This window comes from Xiphias gladius, chromosome 6, assembly GCF_016859285.1.
Source record: "Xiphias gladius isolate SHS-SW01 ecotype Sanya breed wild chromosome 6, ASM1685928v1, whole genome shotgun sequence".
NCBI lineage: Eukaryota > Metazoa > Chordata > Actinopteri > Istiophoriformes > Xiphiidae > Xiphias > Xiphias gladius.
The window spans coordinates 2,685,370-2,707,489 of NC_053405.1; the positions used below are offsets into that span (position 1 = coordinate 2,685,370).

General features: G+C 42.0%; 1 protein-coding gene across 2 annotated transcripts; it reads left to right on the forward strand.

The window, feature by feature from the left end:
- The first annotated feature begins 1,585 nt into the window (after window positions 1-1,585).
- Window positions 1,586-20,222, forward strand: rhpn1 (rhophilin, Rho GTPase binding protein 1). 2 transcript variants are annotated; one of them, XM_040129710.1, is made up of 16 exons: window positions 1,586-1,754; window positions 1,958-2,051; window positions 4,769-4,884; window positions 11,570-11,698; window positions 12,429-12,504; window positions 13,215-13,292; window positions 13,510-13,634; window positions 13,948-14,114; window positions 14,852-15,039; window positions 15,125-15,281; window positions 15,887-16,000; window positions 16,283-16,477; window positions 16,564-16,640; window positions 16,766-16,912; window positions 17,695-17,847; window positions 17,940-20,222. In XM_040129710.1, the coding sequence occupies exons 1-16, from the start codon at window positions 1,735-1,737 to the stop codon at window positions 18,150-18,152; spliced, it is 2,049 nt and encodes a 682-aa protein (XP_039985644.1). In that variant the 5' UTR covers window positions 1,586-1,734; the 3' UTR covers window positions 18,153-20,222. The 2 variants fall into 2 exon arrangements, with proteins under 2 accessions (XP_039985644.1, XP_039985645.1); XM_040129711.1 differs by having other exon boundaries at window positions 17,943-20,221.
- Window positions 20,223-22,120: the final 1,898 nt, after the last annotated feature.

Consider the following 22,120-nt stretch of genomic DNA (forward strand, 5'->3'; position numbering starts at 1 on the left):
CCCCCCTGAACTAAGGCTACGCTCGGTTTTTGATACTTTTAAGCACCTTTTACTGATAATGCCCCTGTACTTCTCCTCAAGTAGGATTTTGAATGTGGGACTTTTACTTGTAGTGGAGTATTTTTACATTCATACACTGGTGCTTTTACTCAAGCAAAGGATCCGAATCCTTCTTCCTCCAAGTTGCATATTTGCGGCGCAAACAAAATAGCGTCAAAGGCTCATATCAGTTTTGGGACTGTACATTCAATAATATTGTTTATTTTTTTTTAGTCACTTAAGTGTTTTCCAACACAAAGCTATACACAAGAAATGAGATACAATCTGGAACAACATAATGCCCATTCCATGATCGAAAAAGAGCAGGGAAAAGAGGAATCTTATTACCTGCCCCCTTCTCAAAAACACATAACATGAATGACCTATGACATACATTGAAATTTAACAATATCATGGGAATAAATGGTGTTGCTTTTCATAGAGAACTTACACACAGTTTAAAAAATAAATTAAAAAAATTCATTTCCAAACTATATAACCGTAAAACTCATTTATAAAATATGCTGATATTGATTTTAACCATAGAGCCCTGCCCTAATGAGTAGAGCGCAACTCAGATTTGTTTAGTGGCTTTGGGGAGAAACAAGGTTCTCCAAAGGGAAAATAAGATTTTTCTCCTAAACTACCAGCTGTAATAGTTGTAGTGGTAACATCACAGGTTACAAACCCCCGGGTCTTTTTAATGCAACACAGAATGCACTTTGCACACAGACATACAGACCAAAGCACGAGAGACATCCATACAAAATCAGTAGGGATTATACGGCCCACAATTATTCACCAACTGCAGGAATTTATTCACATTTGTATCACACAGTATATAACAATAGTTCCTAATAATATGAATAATTAATCATTAAAAATGAACTAGAGTTGGATCAGCAGTGGAAAATGGATGAATGGATTAACCCATAGAAAAAAAACAATACTATTTATTTATGGGCCCTGTATGAACATGACATCAGAGGTCTGGAACAATGGTACCGGATTGGAGATTTTCCGGCTAGTCGTTGCTTAAATCACACGAAAAACGTTTTGCAGGTGACATTACGACTTACAGCAAACTAGAAACAATATTTAAAGATGTTTGTAAATTAAATTTAAGACTTTCCAATAAATAAATCACTGCATTTTTAGACTTTTCAAGACCTGCAGATACCCTGTATTGTTGTTGTCATTATTATTGTCGTTGTTGTTGTTGTTATAAATCTTTCTTTGCGGGAAATGAAGTTATACTTTATTTATACTGTATTTATGTTCGTGTTTTCAGTCCCTACGCGGAGGCGGAGCCCACACGCAAGCCACAGCCCTGGCGTCGTCATGGCAACGGCCCGCGGGGCAAAGGGGGGCGCCTGGAGCGCCTTGTCACTGGTCAGTTCGGGCTGTCGTTCGGCCCCAATCCTCCCTCTGATTTGCTGCATCTACTGTCGCTCTCACAGACTGCAACGCGATTGGCTAGATTCTACATTCGCGACCCGCCTCGGCGAATAAGCCCCTTGCAGCCGCACACAAGTCAGAAAAAAGCGAGCGGAGGAGGAGGTGGTATCGCAGGGTAACGAGGTTTTTAGGAGTGAAAAGTAGTTTGTTGTATTCTACCGTTTGCCGACTTTACACAGATTATACAAAGCTGGGACAATGTAGGGACGTTTTGGCCGCCAGGGTCGTTGCTTCACGATGGAGGAACCTGCGACAAGGCAAGTGGTAAAACCGCGACTCGTTAGCTAACCTAACATAACCGTTTTTAGTTACATATTGTTGGCGTGAACGCTGTTTCCTGATGTGAGAGATGTGTTTGAAATACAGAGTGATGTAGGGCCAGTATGTGACACTTTTCAGTAAAAAAAAAACAAAAACAAACCACACACACATATATATATATTGACAGTGTTCTCCACAGAGAGTTTGAAACGTTGCTGTCAGACGGTGCCTCGGACGACGACATCCCCTTAACCTTACCCACAGAGGGGAGCCACTGCGGGAGCATCCGAAAGGTGAGACACCTGGAAACACACAGTTTCAAACACGTATATACATGTGCACACACTGCAGGTACGTGACCAACTTGAGGAAAGGGTCTGAAAACGGTTCTGGATGTCTCCCATGGGTGGCATTGGCTCCAAGTCCTTCCTCTTTTGTAAATAAACACGAAAACAGCCCTTCCACACGAAGCTCCTTTGGCAAAGCCGGTTTCACTTATGGATACTTGATGTCAGTAACGTGAAAAAAATGGTAAAAGAACCCTTGAACTGTGAAGATAATTTCTCTCTCAACAAGTGTCAGCTTTGACTCTGGTTGATTCAATTCCATATGGCTTTCGGTTGATCTTATTACCTTATTTTAGGTCAGTATTACTGAAGAAACATAGGAACAAAAAAAAAAGAAAAGAAAAAACAAAACAACCTCACTTTTTTTTTTCCACAATGTGTTGTTGAAATTTGGGAGGTGCACGCGTCAGCTCCTCTGCAAACCTCTGCAAGTTAAGTTACCTATAAAACCCTTCACATGTGTAGCTTCACAAAAGCGTAATTCCAACCATACTTAGGATAATCCACATACATGTTGTGGACTGTTTTAATCGGGAGAGTTTCTTTGGTATCAAATGGTTCCATTGTTTGTGGTAAGATGTGCCGCGGTCGAATTTCTTCTGTCTTTGGCTAGCAGCAGAAATCTCAGAGGTAGGTGTCTCAAGAGCACCGCAGATAAAACCAGAACTGTTGCTAGACACCGCTAAACATAAGTGGGAAAATATGTGTTTTGTTGGTCCGGTCCAGCTGATCTTTTGAGTAAGATATTGTGGGCGTGTTTTGAAAGCATGGATGGAAAATAAATAATGATCACAGACATGGTGCCCTAAAGCAAGGAGATTCACCTTCTGCTGCTTTACTGCAAAGAAAACTGTGTTGTGTTGTAAACCTGTAAACTATTGTAACAGTAGTTTAAAGGTTTACATGCTCGTCTCTGTGTTGCTGCAAAACGAGATCCGTGCTTAGAGAAAGTCACCTGGACACCGAAGGTTTATGACAAAGGCTTTTCGACTTTACCTGCACAGATGTCGGACAGCCTCCACTCTCTTGCCCTCCTGATGGTGGGGCAGAGGTGGGAGCTCGGCCAGAAGCCTAATCCACACAGGCACTGTGAGGATTACTTGACGTGTGCATGCTAAACAAACACCTTAACTGGGTGAGAGGGAACAAGAAAGATGCAGGGAGAAGGAGAGTGTGAGAAAATGGGAAACAGTCCATATTATATACAAATTGGCTTCAAGAGGGATATAGAAGGTGATGGAAGGAGCCACAAGGGTAAGGAAAGGGAGTATTCAGCATGTTTACAGCACAGCTGCTCCATCTGTCATGTTATTGTTCATCTGTTTATCTGTGTAACAGTTATAAACGGTGGTGAATTGTGTGATAGATTGCTGACTTTATAGAGAGCGGACTCTCGCCAGTCAGCTGTGGTGAAGCTGTTTGGGTGTTGCTGGCAAAATGCCTGTTGAAGCGAGACTTAAGAGGCCTTTCAGTCTTCAAGTGGATACACAGCTCTGACATATTACCAGGTCCTTTTTCTATCAAACATGAGATCCTGCTGGGGTGCAGGTTCTCTTCCTGCTGAACCATGTCAGTTTATTTCGACTTTAAGCATCCACAAGGCTCTCCTCTCCTGAGCCCTGAGTTACCCCACATCTCTGACATGCTCTGGGACACACCCATCACATCTGGCATGCTCTTCTGTCCAACACGGACTTTTTCCTCTGGAGTAAGCTTCTCAGGCAGCTTTCTGTCCAGCCTGTACTGTTTTGTTACCAATAAGCTCCAACAATAAAATACAATAGTTTACTGATGTTAAAGCCATGTGAAGTCTACTGTGGAAGCTCAACTTTGAAAAAATAAGTCCCTAAGGGTTCCCCGTTATCTATCCCTGTATATGCACAGTATATTTGTGGGAACATGTACTGTAGATGTAAAATCTTATTCTGATGTTTTCTCTTTTAAACATTTAGCTGGGATGTTCAAAATAAGTTGGACAAGTAAACCAGCAAACAGCAAAAACAATTTTCACATCAACTGGTTAGATGATGAACAACGATGTATTTGAAACTCTGAGTTGTTGGCGAAATTACTCCACTGTGGATTTGTCTTCTTGGATGTCCTACCTGGGCTGTATGGGACGTCCAAAAAGACAAATAAAGCAGTCTTCTTCAATACCTACTCTGGAGAACCTGCGTCATTGGCCATGTATAATACAATGCTGTTTATTTTCTGGAAATTATATTTGAAAAAGTACTAGAACTACTCAAGAGTAATACTCAAAGTAATTTCCCAAACGGTCACAGTATCCCTCTCGAGTGTCAAGGTCTCCGTCTAAATGTTGCTGTCTCTCAATTCAGTGATATTTTCCCAATGGTTGCTGTTCCTCTCTCTCAGACTGTGTCTCTTTATCTGTAGCTGATGTAGAGGAGAATCATTGAGTGAAAACATTAGTTACCTGACGTTAACTCCACCAGCGGCTTCCAACTTGGTTGACCCTGGTTGGTTAATTAATACAGTAATCCACTGGTTAATGGTGATTTTCTTTGGAGTTCGAGAAATGGAGTTGATAATACAGTTGATGTATAAAGAGGATAATAAAATTGTCAGATCTGTTGCTGTAATTGATTATTCATTACCTCATCACTTCTGTTGCCTCCTCGCCCACTTCATTTTCTCTGCAGGGATGTGACCCTTTCGCTCAGACTCAGCGCAGTAAACTGCAGCACAGACGAGCTCGCATCAACCAGCAGATCAACAAGGAGATGCGCATGAGAGCCGGAGCAGAGAACCTGTTCAGGTGAGCTGCTGGGACGGGTCAGGCGGCTGTTTTTCTTTATAACTATGACTGATGATGTACATTGTATTTTGATAATTATATGATACATGGCGATATTTTGTGAAGTCAAAGTTTAGCGTGAAATTGTTGACATTGCTCCGCATTCGTTTTGATGTAGCTTGTAACTTTTCCATGTTACAACATGTTGAAAATAAGTTGCATCACTACAACACTTAGGCCGGCTGTGGCTCAGGTGGTGGTTTGATCCCGGGCTCCTCCAGTCTGCATGTCGAAGCGTCCCTGGGCAGGATACCGAACCCCAAATTACACCCGATTTATCATCGGTGTGTGTGTGTGTGTGTGTGTGTGTGTGTGTGTACAAAGCGCCGTATGTATGGAAAAGAGCGCTGTGTGAATGTGGCCTGTGGTGTAAAGCGCTTTGACTGGTCAGTAAGACTAGAAAAGCGCTGAATGGTAATGACGGTAGCCTACTAACATGATGAGCAGCCAGCTCATGTTATAAGCTAACGCTACGTTAAACAAGGCAACGTTAGCTTTTGTGAACGTTGCGTGTGGAGCATTGGTACAAAAGATGCCAGCTGTCGTAATTCACAAACAAAAACTGTCACATTTCAGGATATGAACATTTTGAAATATTGTCACGTAAAGTAAACAATTGAAACTCGCTCATCTTGAATTCTGTGTACAGGGTCAGGATGCCTGTCGCTTGGATAAGTTTGAAGTGTTTCCGCCTTTCGTTCGAAATGCTCTGTGACAGATTGCATACTGGCTTTTGTGTGTCTGAGAGACGTCCCCGATGATCTGCCTCAATGGCAACGAGTCTTGGCGTGTTTTTGTCCACCTGTTGCTGCAGTTGCTGCTGCCGTTGCACGTGTTGTTGTTATTGTGTCTGCCTCCTTTCTACTCCTTCATTTGTGAGACTGGAACGCTCGTAGGGTTATTACGCTGCCCTCATCAGGCCCAGAAGAATACCATCTGCAGTACCTATGACAAAAACAAGTACTGTGACATTTTTAGATTTTTTTTGGCTTGGTACCAAAGTATTGGTTCTCGTGACATCTGTAGTAGTAAGGTGGACCATTGTTCATTGTTCATGGTGTTCATTTTCTACTAGATCAGCTTCTCCTCTCTAAGATGTAGTGATAAATGGTTTTCTGATCTCCTCTGTGTTGGCGTGCTCTTTGTTAACTTGTTGGCTCTGTCACATTTGTGGTGCAGTCCAGTGATGGGAAAAGGTCAGAGATCACTCCCCTCCAAAACACACACATACCAGCACCACCCAGTTTTATGGCTCTGTTTGTTGTGTTCACTGTGGGTGAACATGCGTGTTTATGTGTCTGCCTGTTTGTGTGTCTTCTCTGTGTTGTAGATGTTTGTGTTTTCTCTTCCTTTTTTTTTCATATTATATTAGTAATTTTTGAATCCTCATGCAAAACAATAATTGAACACTGCATACTTTTGCAGCATGAGCACCAACAGGGCTAATCACCCAACTGAACTGTGCTAGCTTTGAGTTTTTAAGCAGCAGGCTGTCATTTACACAGAATGCAAGAGTTTTATTGGTGAAGAAATGAGGGAAATGAAAAAAGAAACGGTGGCAGAACATCAAAGTATTCTCTCTGAGAACATTAGCATCATCTTTATCCTCGGCAGCTTCTCTCCATCTCTCCGTGCCCTTGCTTTCTCCCCCCCGTCTTTCTCCTTAACTGTTTGTCAGGCTGTTCGTGTTCGTTATCCACTCAGAGGTAGATTACCACAGATTCTGAAAGTATACATTTAATGTATGTGCATACATTTGGTCTGCACTTTTGTTGTGGCGGTTTGGAGAACATTTACAACATGAATAGCCCGTGGCGCAAAAGTCTGAAAACACACTTGCAGAGGAGTTTGCTGACGCTCCCTTACTCATAAAGATTCAACTTTGGAGTAGAGGGAGGAGCCACTAAATTAAAGCAAGGAGTTACTTTCTGCCACCTCAGTAGTGCCATGTCAGGATCCAATAAGATCAACCCAGAAAAAACAGTGTCTTTTAATTAACGGACAGCCAAGGGCAGCCCTCATTATTATCCCAGGACTTGTTTGGCTACAGCTAATTAGTTTTCACAAAGATCTTTCTCAGGGGTAGATGGATGACGGATAGCAGGGCTACTACTTACAGTTATTTAATTGTTGTTTAGTGTCTCAATTATTTTATTCTATAAATTTACAGACATTATTTTTCTTGTCTGACACACCGTCAAAAATCCAAAGATATTAGTTAACCAGTATATAAAACTAGAGCTGAAACGATTAGTCCATTGATGGATTATTCTATTGAAAGGAAATAACTATTTTGATAATAAATGAATTGTTTAGTTCTTTTTCAAGCAAAACACCCAAACATGAACTTTTTTTAGCTCTTTAAATGTGATGATTTACTGCATTTTTGTCTAATGTGATAATAAACTGAATGTCTTTGGGTTTTTGGTCTGCTGGTTAGACAAAAAGGTCATTTGAAGACATCGCCATTCGCTTTAAAAAACCGAGATGGGCATTTTATGTTTACCAATTTCTGACATAAAAACCAAACTATTAATCAAGAATATAATCATTTGAACATAATCATTGGCCCAATGTAAAACAGAGAAAAGCGGCAAATCCTCACATTTGACAAGCTGGAGCCAGTGAATATTACTGACTTAAACAATTAATTCATTATTTTAAGTTAATTAGGTTGTCAGATAATTTTCTGTTGATTGATCAATCAACTGATTGTATCAGCACTAAAAGTTAGATTTGACTACCTCTTTTACAGGTGGTGATTTTTTTTTTTTTTTTTTTTTCTGGATCTCTCTTCCCAGCTCAATTTTTGACTGGTTTCAGGCTGTTATCCTAAAAGGTGATGACTCAGTTTAGGGGAAATAAAACAAGTCCTCCTGCCCTTTCTATTGGGACGCTGGGTCACAGAGACAAAGAGGACCCCCACATAGCCTGCCGGCCTGTAATCAGCTGGCTTTGTGTCCGCCTCCCGTCCCGTTCCCATGCAGAGATTTCCAATGAAGCCCTGGCAAGCTCATCCCCCACTTATTTGTCTGGCACCATCAGACCTTTTTTTTTCTATCCTCCCCCTTTCCAGTCAACTGGAATAGTCCACGCACGCACACCATGTCTCGCTTTCTTTTTCACTTCACTCACTCTGAAACTGTTATAGAATTGGGTCATGGTATGAGTGCTTGTGGGTGGGACGGGAAGGGGGGGTTGAGATGCTAATTACAGATGAAAGATGGGTTGTAACTCATCAGGGTTTGTGATTGGCTGATGCAGATGTCATGTTGTGTGCTGCAGAGTTTGTTTCTCTGTGGGAATTCAGCTGAGGGACAGGAACTAGTTTGATCCTGGCCTTCATGGCAGTTAGTTTGGTTACTACAGAACTATGATACGTTAGTGACCAAAAAACTTGTTTTCAGCTTCTCTGATACTTTCTACTAAGAAAGACCCATTTTTTTCCTTCAAAAGCTGCAGTATGTTGTGCGTGCAAGTGGGTGTGTGTGTGAAGGGGATATTTGGCAGCCCATTTAAAGCTGACTAATCAGATTGCCCTTGGCTTGATCCTAGATATACTGTAGGTGTGTGTGTGTGTGTGTGTGTGTGTGTGTGTGTGTGTGTGTGAGTGTGAGAGAGAGAGAAATCAGGAGAGAGTGACAAAGAGAGGTGAATGTGAATTGAACTAACTGTACAGATTAACATTATTTAAAAGGAGCTCAAAGGTGAGCTTCAGCGTCATGTTTGAGTCGAGTTTGGTCATGTGTTTGAAGACGCAGAAGCAAGTTAATCCAAAAAAAATCTAAAATACTGTTTTTGGAACATCTGTCTCATATAAGGTCTGGACAATTTATCATGTCTCATCATATTTACTGTACATACATAGAGTATATCAACTTTTTAAAATCTATTCAGTTAAACATTTCAGAATTTTACGATAAAGTTAACGCATTTTTGGTTCAGTTATAGAAGGCCTGTTGTAGTATATAAACCAAAAGTTGATTTAGATGTACTTTACTGTATTTGACAAAAGCCATGTTGTCAGCTGACAGCTGTTTTTAATTCCAAGGGTAAAGTATCTTCACATTGGTACAACCCTTTTCCATGATCTTTCCACAGGGCCCGATTCAGAAAAAGCTTTGTTCAAACCTCCTTTGTTTTTTCCCCACAAAAAAACAAGTCATATCCAAAAATGTTCCATTTTGTTCTTTTCAGGCGGGTCTTGAGTGGTCTGCCAGTTTTTCACAAATTGATGTCTGGGTCTGTGTTAATGCTGGTCACCATAGTGAAGCACCCTGACGCGTGGAAAAATCCTCATAGAAAAAAAACAGTTGTAAGGAGTGAATTCAAATGAAAAATATTTTTGATAAAGTGTAAGCAGTGGAGAAAGAGCACCTGAGAACAACCAGAAGTTATTGATGTTATCAGTAATTTAACATCAATGATGAGTACACTGGATACAGCAGAAAGAGCAGGTTTGACTTTAACCTACAATCAAAAAGTGTCTAATTAGAGACTGGTGGAGGGCAGGATGCTGTCAAGCAGTCTGATTTGGTAAAAGACAAGAGAGCCTTCTCTGTGTGTGTCTTGCCATCACTGGAGTGAAGACACCAATTTAAATTCTACGAAACTTTGTCAGATGAGTGACTTTTGTCAGATGAGTGACTTTTGCACGAGCAAAAGTCACTTGAGGCAAAATGTGCTCAAAAATTGAGAGAGAGACAAAATGGGAGAATACCATTTTCCCAGAAGGATTACACGAAGGAAGCCTGTCAGACATGACATTTTAGTGAAAGGCAAAAGGCCCTGTGATCAAATTGTTGGATTAGTGTATGTTTTCATCTTCACCTCTTACAGCCTGTTTGCACAGTGAGTGAAGGGCTACTTTTTTAGCTTAAGTGCCCAAAGTGAGCCTAAACGTAGCCACACCTAGCTACTTCTATGAATTTGTCATAGTTGACCTTTGCCGTTGACAGTTTCTGTTATTCTTTCCTTCCCAAGTCTTCCACCTGATTATGCTCCTGATGACTCATCCAGCACCAAGACCGTGAATCACTCCTTTTATCAGATAAAACCGAGACTCTGAAATGAAGAAAACTATCCGTGTTTCCTGCATCTAGTATTTATTTCTGCTGCTTTGTATTATTTTTTCTTTTCACATGTTTGCATGGAGATGCAGTTGAAAGCGAAGACTGACTGAAAAGTCTGCCGGAATGACCCATTCATGTGCAAAATGTCACCTATCTTGTGAACACAGTGCTGTTTGCAGGCCTCCCCTCGCCAGCGCTCAGCCTCATCTTGTCCTTGTAGTTGCCTTGTTTGTGCTCTAGACACACACGACTGAGTCTTCTTTTATCATCGAGCCAGGGAAATTTAATGATTGCATAATGAGTGGGATTTTTTTCTTGGCCAGTTTTCCAACAAAGTGTATATCATTAGTTACCATGGTAACCCGGTGTTGCCTCAGATTTCCAGGAACATTGAGTGTTGCTAATCTCAACACCCCCCCCACACACACACACGGCAGTGTGAGCTGGCTTTACATGGCACCAAGACCCTCCCCCTGTGTTTGGAGGAGGAGTGGAGAGTCTCGGACTGAACGAACAGGGGATGGTGGAGGAGAGGGTGGAGAAATAGATGCATACATTAAAGACAGGCTTTCTGTGAAAGAAAAGTCCACTGCTTACTGTGTTTATGTTGTCACTGTAAGAACTGCTTACATCCACTGATGCAGAATTACACCTGCAGTAGGTTGTACGACAAAGTAACATAATGTCCAAGTACTGCGGTGCTGACATCGGCAGCTCAGTTATTATTCTTTGCGTGGCTGAATTATGGCACAGTTTTTACTACAGAAATGCCAGACATTTGTGTGTATTGTCAAATTCACAACAACAACAACAACAACATTAGCAACAAATGTCAAACAAATGAAGTAGGGAGACGCAAAACTGGTCGCTCGCTATCACATTAAAATGATTAAGTTTCACGGCTGAGACTAATGTTCATTATCAATTCATCTATTCATGAATTGATCTTTTTTTTTTTTTTCAGTTAGTGCATAAAATGCCTGAAAATGCTGAACGTTGCTCATCATAATTATCCAGACTAAAGTTTTTGCCCGGCAAACAGTCAAAAACCCAAAGATACTCAATTTACAACATAGAACGGCAGAAATCCACATTTGAGAAGCTGAAACCAGGGAATCTTTTTTTTTTTTTAAATCAGAAGCTTAACTCTTGACTGATGTAAGTTATCTTGAGTGTGAACAATTACAGTTTCTGATTCTTTAACTCAAGGACTGATACTAACGAACCTACATATTATAGGATCCAAAGGGAATGCATATTGGTTATGGTATAGAACTTAGTTAATGCCAGATTTCTGGCCCAATTACCAGGATCTTTTCTGGTTTAGGAGGTGTGTGTGTTTGTCATGTTGATGGCTGGACCTTCTCCCGCTCAATGGCAAGAACTCAGATTTGTCTTTTGAAGTTGGTATCATGCTGACTCGGAGTAAAGTCAAAATATCTCGCCTTTTGTCCTGTCACATTGGAAGCTGATGCCTGCTGTATTCTGTTATAGTCAGTTAAACGTGTTAGTGTTAATGAAGGATGAGATCTGACCATGTGTGTGTGTTTTTTTTTTTTTCTTTCCCCCTGCAGGGCAACGACCAACAACAAGGTGAAGGAGACGGTTGCTCTGGAGCTCAGCTTCGTCAACTCCAACCTGCAGCTGCTGAAAGAAGAACTGGAGGAGCTCAACAGCAACATGGAGGTCTACCAGACAGACAGGTAGATGGTTCTGACACGCACATACGTAAATCACGGTCCATTTATTATTTGTACCAGGCATTCCAGGCCACACTCATTAGACTACTTAGAATTATAATTGGCGTAAACAAGCATCCATTAAATTTTTGCAGTCACACTGAGCATGGTGTGCATGTGCTCTTGTACCATTTATCTTTGTGAGGGCCAATTTATGTTTTGGACCACGAGAGAGCCAGGACATTTTGTCTGGTTCTCAGTTCGCCAGAAGACTGTTTGGCAGTAAAGACTTTGTTTAGGGTAGAATTGGGGTTCAGTCGAGGTTATAGTAAGGGGCTAGGAAATGATGTCAGTGAGGGTCCTCACAAGTATAGAAATACGTTTTGTTTGTGTGTAGTCCGTCACAGCCAGGAGATTCCTCCCAGTGCAGCCCCGGGTCATGGGAGGGATAAATCCCCTGATTAGAGTGTCATTAATGACCCTGTGGCGTGTGCGTCTGTTTGTGTTCACTGTGAATGGGAGGATGTGACTGTGGGGGATGTCAGGGCCGTAAGGGTTAATACTTGGCTCTAGCTTGGCTTATTAGCAGGATGAAGCACTGAGCAGTGTCCCTGCTGGGTTTGAAGACAAGCAGATGGCAGTGCTGACTTGACGGTGGTTGAAGCCTGCGCTGTGTGTGTACATGTTGGTGTTGATGTAGTGTGATCTGTGACAGAGATAAACAGACACATACTAAATTTATTTCTTCTCACAGTGAGGCTGTCAACGTTCCCATGATCCCGCTCGGCTTAAAAGAAACCAAAGAGGTGGACTTCACAGTTTCTATCCAGGTGAAGACATCATCCATCCACTCATGTTTCACCCCCTTGATCTGTCTCATTTATCAAGTTTCCTTTTCCTTTAGAGAAAAATTATACAGGTCCAAATGAAACAGTGAATATTGTATTTAAAATTTTAGAACAAGTACCGAGGGAACATTGTTAGCCTCATGGTACAAGTAGTGTTTTGAGCTTTGACACTAATTTTAAAGGCAATATACTGAACATCAATTGGCCTGATTTATTCTATAAACACTGAACCAATCTCGTATCCACAAGTTTTTTGCACTCCTTTTGTTAAGTGAACAATTCTAAGAAGTTATACTGTATTTTCTCAGAAATGCTGCTCATGAAAATGTCCTTTTGTATTTGCCAAGCTAGATTTTTTTTTTTTTTTTGCAGCTCACAAACACGCAGGAGTTTAAACCTGTGCAGTGAAAGCACTGTAACACAGACAAAGTCAAGGATTTTAAAGTGATTCTAGTGAATGATTCTTAGCTCGGTATTTGATGCATCACATAGGTCAAGATAGTATGCTATCAACAGCTTGACCTCTTAATTTGGCAATTTTTTTTCTGCTGTTTTCTATTATTGAGGCGCATGGCTTCATAAAGACTGCTGCAGTTTCTTTACATACTATAAAATACGTACATGTACACAAAAGGTTTTTAGTTGCTGTGAAGCTGATTTATCATCATGTCTTTGTCCGTCTCCTCTCACAGGACTTCATCTGTGAGCACTACGGAGAGGACAGCTCCCTCTACGACAAGGAGCTCAAGGAGCTTATGGAGCTCAGACAGGTTAATAAAGACACTCATACATCTTGATACAAAACAAACATTCGTCCGACTGAGTATTAGATCTGTTTTTATTAAGTTGGTTGTGGAAAATTAGTTTGGCAGCGGTAGAAAAAGAGGAAAAAAATTACAGGTATTTCAAAAAAAGCCTTAAATGTACATGTAGGAAATTTGCAGTGTGTCTGTTAGAAGTATATTTGTGTGTGTTGCCTTGGGCCAGGCCATGCGTACACCCAGTCGTAACCAGGCTGGTCTGGAGCTGCTGATGGAGTACTACAACCAGCTGTATTACCTGGACCAGCGCTTCTTCCCTCCACACAGGAACCTTGGCGTTCACTTCCACTGGTAGGATGTAAACACTTTTACTAAATTATGCACAAACAATAAGGTAGCCTGGTTGTGTACGTTAAAAATGGACAAGTGGAACTTTATTTTGCAGATTTTTTTTTTCTTCAGTCAGTAACTCAGCTTTAAGGAGTTGGTACATGGGTAACAGGCAGTTGTACATATTTATATGCAAGTGACCTCTGTGATGGATTGCATGGAGGTAAATGAAATATCATGTAAACTCACAGAAGTAAACTGTTGATAAGACATTGATTTAAAGGTCAGTCATAGAATTCGCTGTAGAATTTCATCTCTTTCATCGGTCTCTCAGGTACGACTCTCTGACGGGCGTCCCGTCGTGTCAGCGTGCGTTGGCCTTCGAGAAAGGAAGTGTGTTGTTCAACATCGGTGCTCTGTACACACAGATCGGAGCGCGGCAGGACCGCTCTGCAACGGCTGGCATAGACCGAGCTATAGATGCCTTTCAGCGAGCTGCAGGTACCGAAACAACACACAACAACGCATGTTCCACTAGCTTTGTTCACCTGTTTTTGTGAGACCACACAGTTCGGATGCCCACACATAACAGGAGCATTGTTTTACACAATAACAGTTGAACCTGTTTACCTTATGGTCAAATCATAGTTTTTTTTGTACATTTTGTTCATATTTAAATTTATTTGCGTACATTAATCTATTGCTGAAACTAATGATTATTTTAAGAATGTTTTAGTCAACGGTTGGTCGTTTTTCCGCTATAAACTGTGTAATCTACTTTAAACAGTTCAAGGTGTCCATCACAGTTTCCCCACAGTTCAAGACAACATCTTTACATGTCTTGCTTTGTCTGATCAGCAGTCGAAAACCCAAAACGCAATCAGGCACCTGAATGGCGGATTTTGACATACCGTTCTTGCTTTGGTATCTGTCCCATTATTGTCTCTGGTGTCAATGAATTTAATGAGCAGGACAGCTTTATGGCAAAATTGTATTTGTATTTATATGTACTTACGCTCTGTTTGCATCAAAGTGATGAAGTAACCTTAATTTAGTAGGTGGTTCATTTGATAATTATCCAAAAAACAGAGGTTCCTGTCCAGTTGTTTTATGTAAAAAAAAATTTCAATTGATTCCTGTAAAGTTTACTAAATCATGATATACTGTCTATTGATAATTGAATGTAAAATTTCATAAAATAGGGTTTGATCCATATAATGTCCTCCACGCGTGTTTAGGTGCATTCAATTACCTTAAGGATAATTTCTCCAATGCTCCGAGTCTGGACATGAGCGGTCCATCGCTCTGTATGCTGGTCCCGCTGATGGTTGCCCAGGTGCAGGAGTGCGTCTTTGAGCGTGTCACGCTCACAACGCAGGACGCACACTTCACGTGCCAACTCCGCCTGGCACAAGAGGCTGCACGGGTGAGCCCAAACCCTCTGGTTTGTCTGTGTCATTACGGTTTATATCCTGTGATACTCGCTCTGTAGTTACACGTGTGTCCTGTAGGTCTCGGACGTCTACTTGTTAGTGCAGCAGACCATGACCCAGCCTCTGATGAAGGACTATGTGCCGTTTTCGTGGGCGTCCATGGTTCAGGTCAAATCTGAACACTTCCGCGCTCTCTCACACTACTACACTGCTGTTGCACTCTGCGACCATATGTGTAAGTAAGAAGTTCAATTTAAAAAAAACAAAAAAAACAAAACAATGTAAGAGATATGTACACAAAGACATTTACTTACTTATATATTAACAAACTTAAACCCACACACATTCACTTTAAATAAACGTGCAGTAGAGGTGGGGAGCTCCTCTCAGAATTAATGCATTCATTTATCTTACTAAGTAATAAGTGATGGAAAAATTCAGCACTGATATTATAGATCAGGTTTCGTTGTCAACATTTTGCAAAGAGGCAAAACAGCAGTCAACAGCATTAGATTCCTGCTTCCTCTTGTAGTAATCCTTAATGGCTGCCTGACACACAGCGAAATGTGGTCCTTGCAAGTGTGGACTCTTAAATATTAATCACTGTGCTGTGATGAAGAGAACCGAGTAGTACTTTAGAAAATTGTAAGGTTGCTTTGAATTAATTTTACTAGCTAAAGGATCATGAAACGATATTAGTTATAATGAAGAGAAAACTGGTATTTCTCTGTCGCACTCAGGAGTTAACCACTGAACTCAAGGCTCACCCTTCGACTATCCTTGCTCAGGACAATTGAGAGTAGCTACGCATATTTTAACTTGGTATGTCTTCTTCTGTAGCGTCTGCTGAGGAGGAGGAGGCAGAGAAGGCTTTCCTCCAGTTTTATGTCAGCACTCCTGCAGGGCCCTCACTCAGCCAGGTTCTACAAGACGCTGAAAAAAGACGAAAGCTTGGTGAGTTCATGTGAACCAGGGCCGTGTTCTCTAGTCCAAATTTAAAGCAGTGGAGGCCTCCAGTCGTTACAGAGGGAAAAAAAAATCACCAGGTAGCAGCTGCTTTTAGTAACAATTACATTGCCATGAAAGTCAACTTCGTGCAAAGGAATTTTTACAGGTTTTTACAGGTGTTTCTTTTTTAGATTTGGTTAATGTCATCTGCCGAGTACGCTAGTTTGGGTAAAAATTATAATCACACATTTTAACAAAAAAAAAAAAATCTTGTTTACATGTGCACAGGTAAAGCTCACCTGCGGCGCGCAGTAATAAGACATGAGGAGGCAATGCGTGTCCATGGTCTTTGTAAGATCCTGAGGAAGATGGACATCCTGCAGGACGTGCTGTCCCTCACACACAAACGCTCTTTGGACAAGTACTCAGAGCTGGACCGAGAGGACGACTTTGACGAAACCGCCGAGGCTCCAGAGATACAGTGTAAGACACGTCTACAATATTACAACCCATAATATTCAATCGATGATGAAGTGACAGTTAAGGATTTTGGTTTCTTCTGTTGGCAGCTCAAACCCACCAGAAACCAGACATCACCGCACCCAACTTCGCTACAGTCCAAGTTACTGATATCTTCCAAAGACTAGTACGTCCCTCAGGGAGTAAATACACACTGCAGACATGAATACACAAAAAAAAGTTATAGCCATTAAACTATGCTGTAGCAACTATTGGTACTTGAGATGAAGATGAGTCCTCTCTGTGCTGCAGGGGCCTCTGTCACTGTTTTGCGCGCGGGCTCGTTGGGGTCCGGTGCGAGTGATCTGCCTGCAGAGGGGAGAAGGTGGACTGGGCCTAACGCTTAGAGGAGACTCCCCCGTCCTGGTGGCAGGAGTGGTACCTGGAGGCTGTGCAGCCGTAAGACGAAATCCACTGACCCTTTATGTGTATCAGTTGCAGCAGCAACGCTCATGTCTTCAACATTCTGTAAAACTATGAGATGGTTAGAAGCAGGTCGGACAGAAGTTACTCAAAAACTAAAAATCTGCACATTTGGGGGAAAAGTTCTCTGGGTGAAAAAAAACAAAAAACAACTTCATAATGGAAGTCTTGGTGAAGAAACCATTTGCACTGCATCTACGCAGCTCATTTGAGTTTTCTGAGCTGTACTTGTTGCAAAACGACCTTGTTTTCGGTTCATGGGGACATGAAATCCTGCTGAAAATCAATTTAAACTAGATTAAATGTTAATCTGATCAGGGGTATGATTTAATCAAAATATTCTTTTTCCCTGTAAAATCTGGAAACACAGATTAAACACCGAGTTTGATCTACCTTTAAAATCAGCATGAAAACAATTTTAGTCTTTGTGTATTAAATCTGCAATAATATATTTCTGACCAATAAAGGCTATAAAGGAGGCAAACAAATCTTTGTATCTTTTTAACCTGCTTTTGCTGCTGAGTCACCTTGACATCTCTGGATATATCCCTCAAACACACACAACATCCCAAAAATCGGATAATATTTCTTCAAGGAGTGTAGTTAGTGACGGTGTGGGCGCCACGCTAGCTCCCACAACGGCGGGGCTTAGCGAAAGGTCGAATATCAACCCCTTAGAAAATGCAAAAAATGCATAACTTGTTTGTCATCATCAAAGGATGTAGATTTTTACTCCTTTCCTAATGTGTGTTGTGCAGGAGGCAGGACTGAGGGAAGGAGACTACATAGTAGCCGTGGACGGACAGGACTGTAAATGGGCCAAACATGGTGACGTTGTCCACATGCTGAAGAGCTGCAGCGACAGAGGAGTGGAGCTCAGTGTGGTCACTTTACACTCACATGATACACAGGTACGTAAGTGAGAGTGCATGCGCGTGTGTTTGGGATGCCAGGGGCCGCTGTTTCCGTTGATGTGTGCTCGGACAATACCTGTGCGTGTTAGCAGGTGGAGAGGAGGGCCATCATGCTGTCCCACTGCAGCGATAAAGAAAACACTCGGCAGCGTCTGCTGGGCGGGGCAAAGGGCCAGAGTTCTGCCTCCCTGCTGAACTGGAACCGGAAGAAGAAGAGAGAAGGCGGCGGGGCCGCCAAGAGATTGGGAAGCACTTTCAGCCTGTCGTTTGGAAGCATCAGAGACACGGAGGCCATGTACTGAGACGTGACTGCAGAGGAACCACTCAGGGAATCACAGCAGTGGAGCCCATGGAACGATGAGGGCTGCACACAGACTGACGTTCAGTGCTGCACCAAATAACACAAGCGCCTGTGTTTGGTGGAGCGGGAGTGGAAATGCAGGGAGCTCTGACAAAGAAGCACAAGTTTATTCCAGTAAAAGTCTTGATCCTTGCTCATATTTTTGCTCCATCACAGCCCAATGTACCTGGCAATCAAATCTATGGAGGCCTACCTACCAGGTAGAATACCTTGTAGCTTGTAGCTCTTTGCCAATGTTTACCTCGCAAGAGTGAAAAGGGCGGCGCTTACTACCGCTGCCACTCAGAGGCGTACAAACTGTGGTGCGCTGTCTTGGAGTCTAGCGATGTGTTGACGCAGAATGCCGGGAAAGTTTTAGATGCAGGGCAAGACGCGAGTGGGCGTGAACAGATGCAGATTCACCAGGCGTGGCGTGAACTGAGGCTAAAGCTGGTTCGTGTGAGTGGAAGCATCAGAGCAGCCAACTGACACGAGTCACGCTGCCCAGCGTTAAGTCTTAAGGATGCTTACAGCATGTGAATGTTGAGACCTGACAGGTCCCCAAACTCTTCTTCAAACAAGCAATCTGAATCCAGTGTTTTTTGAAGGTACCTCTGGTCTGGAATTGGCTTTAATCTAAAAAGGACTGAGCCTTTATCGCAGTAGGTGTCGTATGACGCAAACACGCCTCTTTGCATCTGTTCACCGATGATTTAGATGCACATCCATTTGATCACGTTAGCTCCTTGTATCAGCACATCTCTAATGTATCTGGACTTCTTCTGTCTATACAACGCATCTGGGGACGCAATGCTGTACGACCCGGCTCGCAAAGTTTGTAGTGAAAATTAAGGACAGGGTTACTGAAAGCTCCTTTAACGAACTTTACATAAAATCATGTATTGTAGCATTAATGTAACTGATGTTACAGGAACTGAGGGGGCAAAGCAGAATTAACACTCAAGTAGTGTATTTTTTGTGTCTTATATCATCTAAGTGGTCTCTGAGGTTACACAACTCCGCAACACTCTCCTGTGTTCAACCAGTGAAGGTCTCCAGAATCCATCTTAAGCTCTCTGATGGGTCCGGATCAGTTCATCCACTGATACTTTAATGTCAGTGTGACGCTGGATTTCATCCTCAGATCAGTTTTCTTGGAGATTTTTGTTTTGTTTTTGTTTTGTCATTTCTGGATTATTAAAAGCACTTCAGAGGTTTTGATCTAATGTTTTGTAGTTTGGGTATTTTTAACGCAGTGTGAATATTGAAAAGGAAAAATCTTGTTGATTACGTAGTTTCAACCCGGTGTTGCAATAATGGACACGAAACACATCGAGAGGTTGTGTGTATTTGAAACAAAATGCGATACTGAGAGATTCTGCAGGAAAAGCACGATGTGCTGCTATTTGTGCAGATGTTGCATTTCTCTGAGGAGCTTCGTGTTGTCTTGTACATATTCTGTTCTTTACGGTTTCTGAGAACGTTGTTCAAGTCCAGCCACTGTACTGTATGTTACAGTCAGCCAATATTAGCATCTATAGATGAGGATGTTAGTGTACAAATGTTTCTTTTGACTAACATTGTGTGATTTTTTTTATTTTTTATTTTTTTTGGCAAGGTTTTGATAAAACTAGAATTGTGAGAACAGTAGCACATTATTGTTTGGTCCAGCCGCAAGTGAAAGCTGCGGGTTTTTGTTCTGTCCGTACAATGCGCGTGCCATGGTGGTCTGGAGTCATGAGTACGGAAAGCCAGAGGTGACAAACACGATTTCTCTGCTGTTCTTGATTTGAAGGCATCGAGCTCGTCATGGTACGATCACAACTTTCTTGCTTTCCTAACGCTCCCTCTGGCTTTCCGTACTCGGGTGTTATGTCTCTACTCTGTGTGTGTGCGAGAGCGAGTAAACGTTTTGCAATGCTGTTGTGAAGAGAAATCGCTTTTCCTTCTCTTTGTGTTTTTCACTGAATATCTGACCATCCCCAAGGACTCGGTTTGGGGATTTGCACAGTATTTTTTCATATGAATACAATAAAAGTGAGAAATGAATAACTACCATCTACATCTGTGTTTATTTTTCTGACATGTTGCAACAAATAGGTCACTGAGAACTACCTTAAAAAATTATAAAACACACAGTGTCTACAGTAAATGCAACAGCAAACAGCTTGACTAGTCATTTACAGCTCCGATGCTCTTTTCTGTCTGCGTTTATCCAAACTATTTACGCCTCTGTGACAAACAGACAAAACTAGATTATCCAGAGTAATTTTTAAATTCTACTGAAACATTATACATTTTAGATATGATTTGAAATCCCATTATTTATTCAGATGTGGTTATTTCACTGCACCTCAGTAGTTCTTGGTTTTTTCTTACCTGTGTTAGTAGCTAACTGACATTGAAAGTTTGAGGTTGGCAATAATTAAATAAACCAGTTTACCACGTGTGCACGTAACAAACACATGTTTGTATTTATTAAAAAACCCACCACTTTTCACCACCTTGTATACAGTTAGCACTACAGGAGAGGAAGTTCCCACATTAAATTCCCACGTTTTTTTATTTTATTCAAACCAAACTGCATTCAGTAAAGTGGACCAGAGAACTGCCCAAACATTTTCACTGAACTATCAAAAAACTGACTCCTTGAATGTCAATAAAGGTGCCGTATGTAAAGCATGATTTATTTTTTATGAAAAACCTCAAGAAAAGCTGATTGACACACAGGTTCTGCATATCAATGGAATTTGTGGTTTCTAGTGGAAACACTCCGATGAAACTTTACTCTAATGTTTCCCTGATAATCCGGGGGGTTCTTGTGTGTGTTTAAATGCATTCTTACCTGTGACTGGAGCTGGTGGACAGTACTGGACGATGTAGCAAACACACGCAGGAATGCTGGCGGTTTCCTTGGATGTGGACACGGAAGCGGACCATGACTTTGTCCTCTGAGTCTTAGAGACAACCTCCTCCTCCTCCTGGTCCTTCTACCGCTGAAATAAATCAACAATGTCGAGTACAGAAGTAAAAATAAACCTGTGAAGTTCAGACGGAGGAGGTCTGGTTCTCAGGTCCTCTCTTGCAGCAGCCCTGACATCTTCACCGGGACACACCTAAGGCCACTGTGTGCAGAACTTGAAGACGTCTGACTTTGATGCCCCCCAGTGGAAGCATCGGGGAGACACTGGGGCAGACGGAAGTGCACGCTGCAGACTACGACTGAGATCTGGGGAAGCTGCATCATCGCTGTTCGATGGCGCAAGCTGCATTCCCGGATCTCAGCAGATACACTGGCGAGTACTTTTATTATTCCAGATAGGAATGATGGCCAGAAACTGTGGAAAAAGAACCAAAGTTGCGTTAAACCGGAATAATCCTTTAAAGGGACACTTACCTCAGACTGGAAACCCCGGCCCCCCAAGCCTCAGTTGGATCGACTCACAGGACACAAGCGTGATAACGACCATGAGCCAGAGAAAATGCAGACACCAAAAAAAAATCAATTAAAAAAACCTGCAAAAATGTCTGCGTTTTCAGTGACACTTTTCCATTCACAGTGTAGTGACAGACGGCAAACCCTGTCCACGGTTTCAAAAGCCAATCGAAAACCCGGATCCCCTGCAACCCGTTGTGACGGGGTATTGCAGACCTGTGTCTGGCGTGTGGAGGAAACTGAGTGGACGTGAAAAATGTGGCGATCGCTCGAACACCGGATGTTGATGAGGACCGATGTGCTTAGATTCTGCTTTGTGAGGGATCTGTCCTCCCTTCACTTTGGGAATTACACGCAGGCTCGATTACACTTAGACATTTAAAGATACGTGTCGCAGGACAGGACCCGGAGATCACGTGCTTGTTATTGACCCAACTGTCTTCGTGGAGACTTCCCTGCGTTTGCGTCAGTTTTTCTCGAGGACACAACGAAGG

Coding starts and splice junctions, on each gene's coding strand:
- rhpn1 (XM_040129710.1), top strand. CDS start 1,735: ATGGAGGAACCTGCGACAAG. Junction 13,293..13,509: donor AGCTTATGGAGCTCAGACAG/GTTAATAAAGAC, acceptor GCCTTGGGCCAG/GCCATGCGTACACCCAGTCG. Junction 16,001..16,282: donor TGAAAAAAGACGAAAGCTTG/GTGAGTTCATGT, acceptor ACATGTGCACAG/GTAAAGCTCACCTGCGGCGC.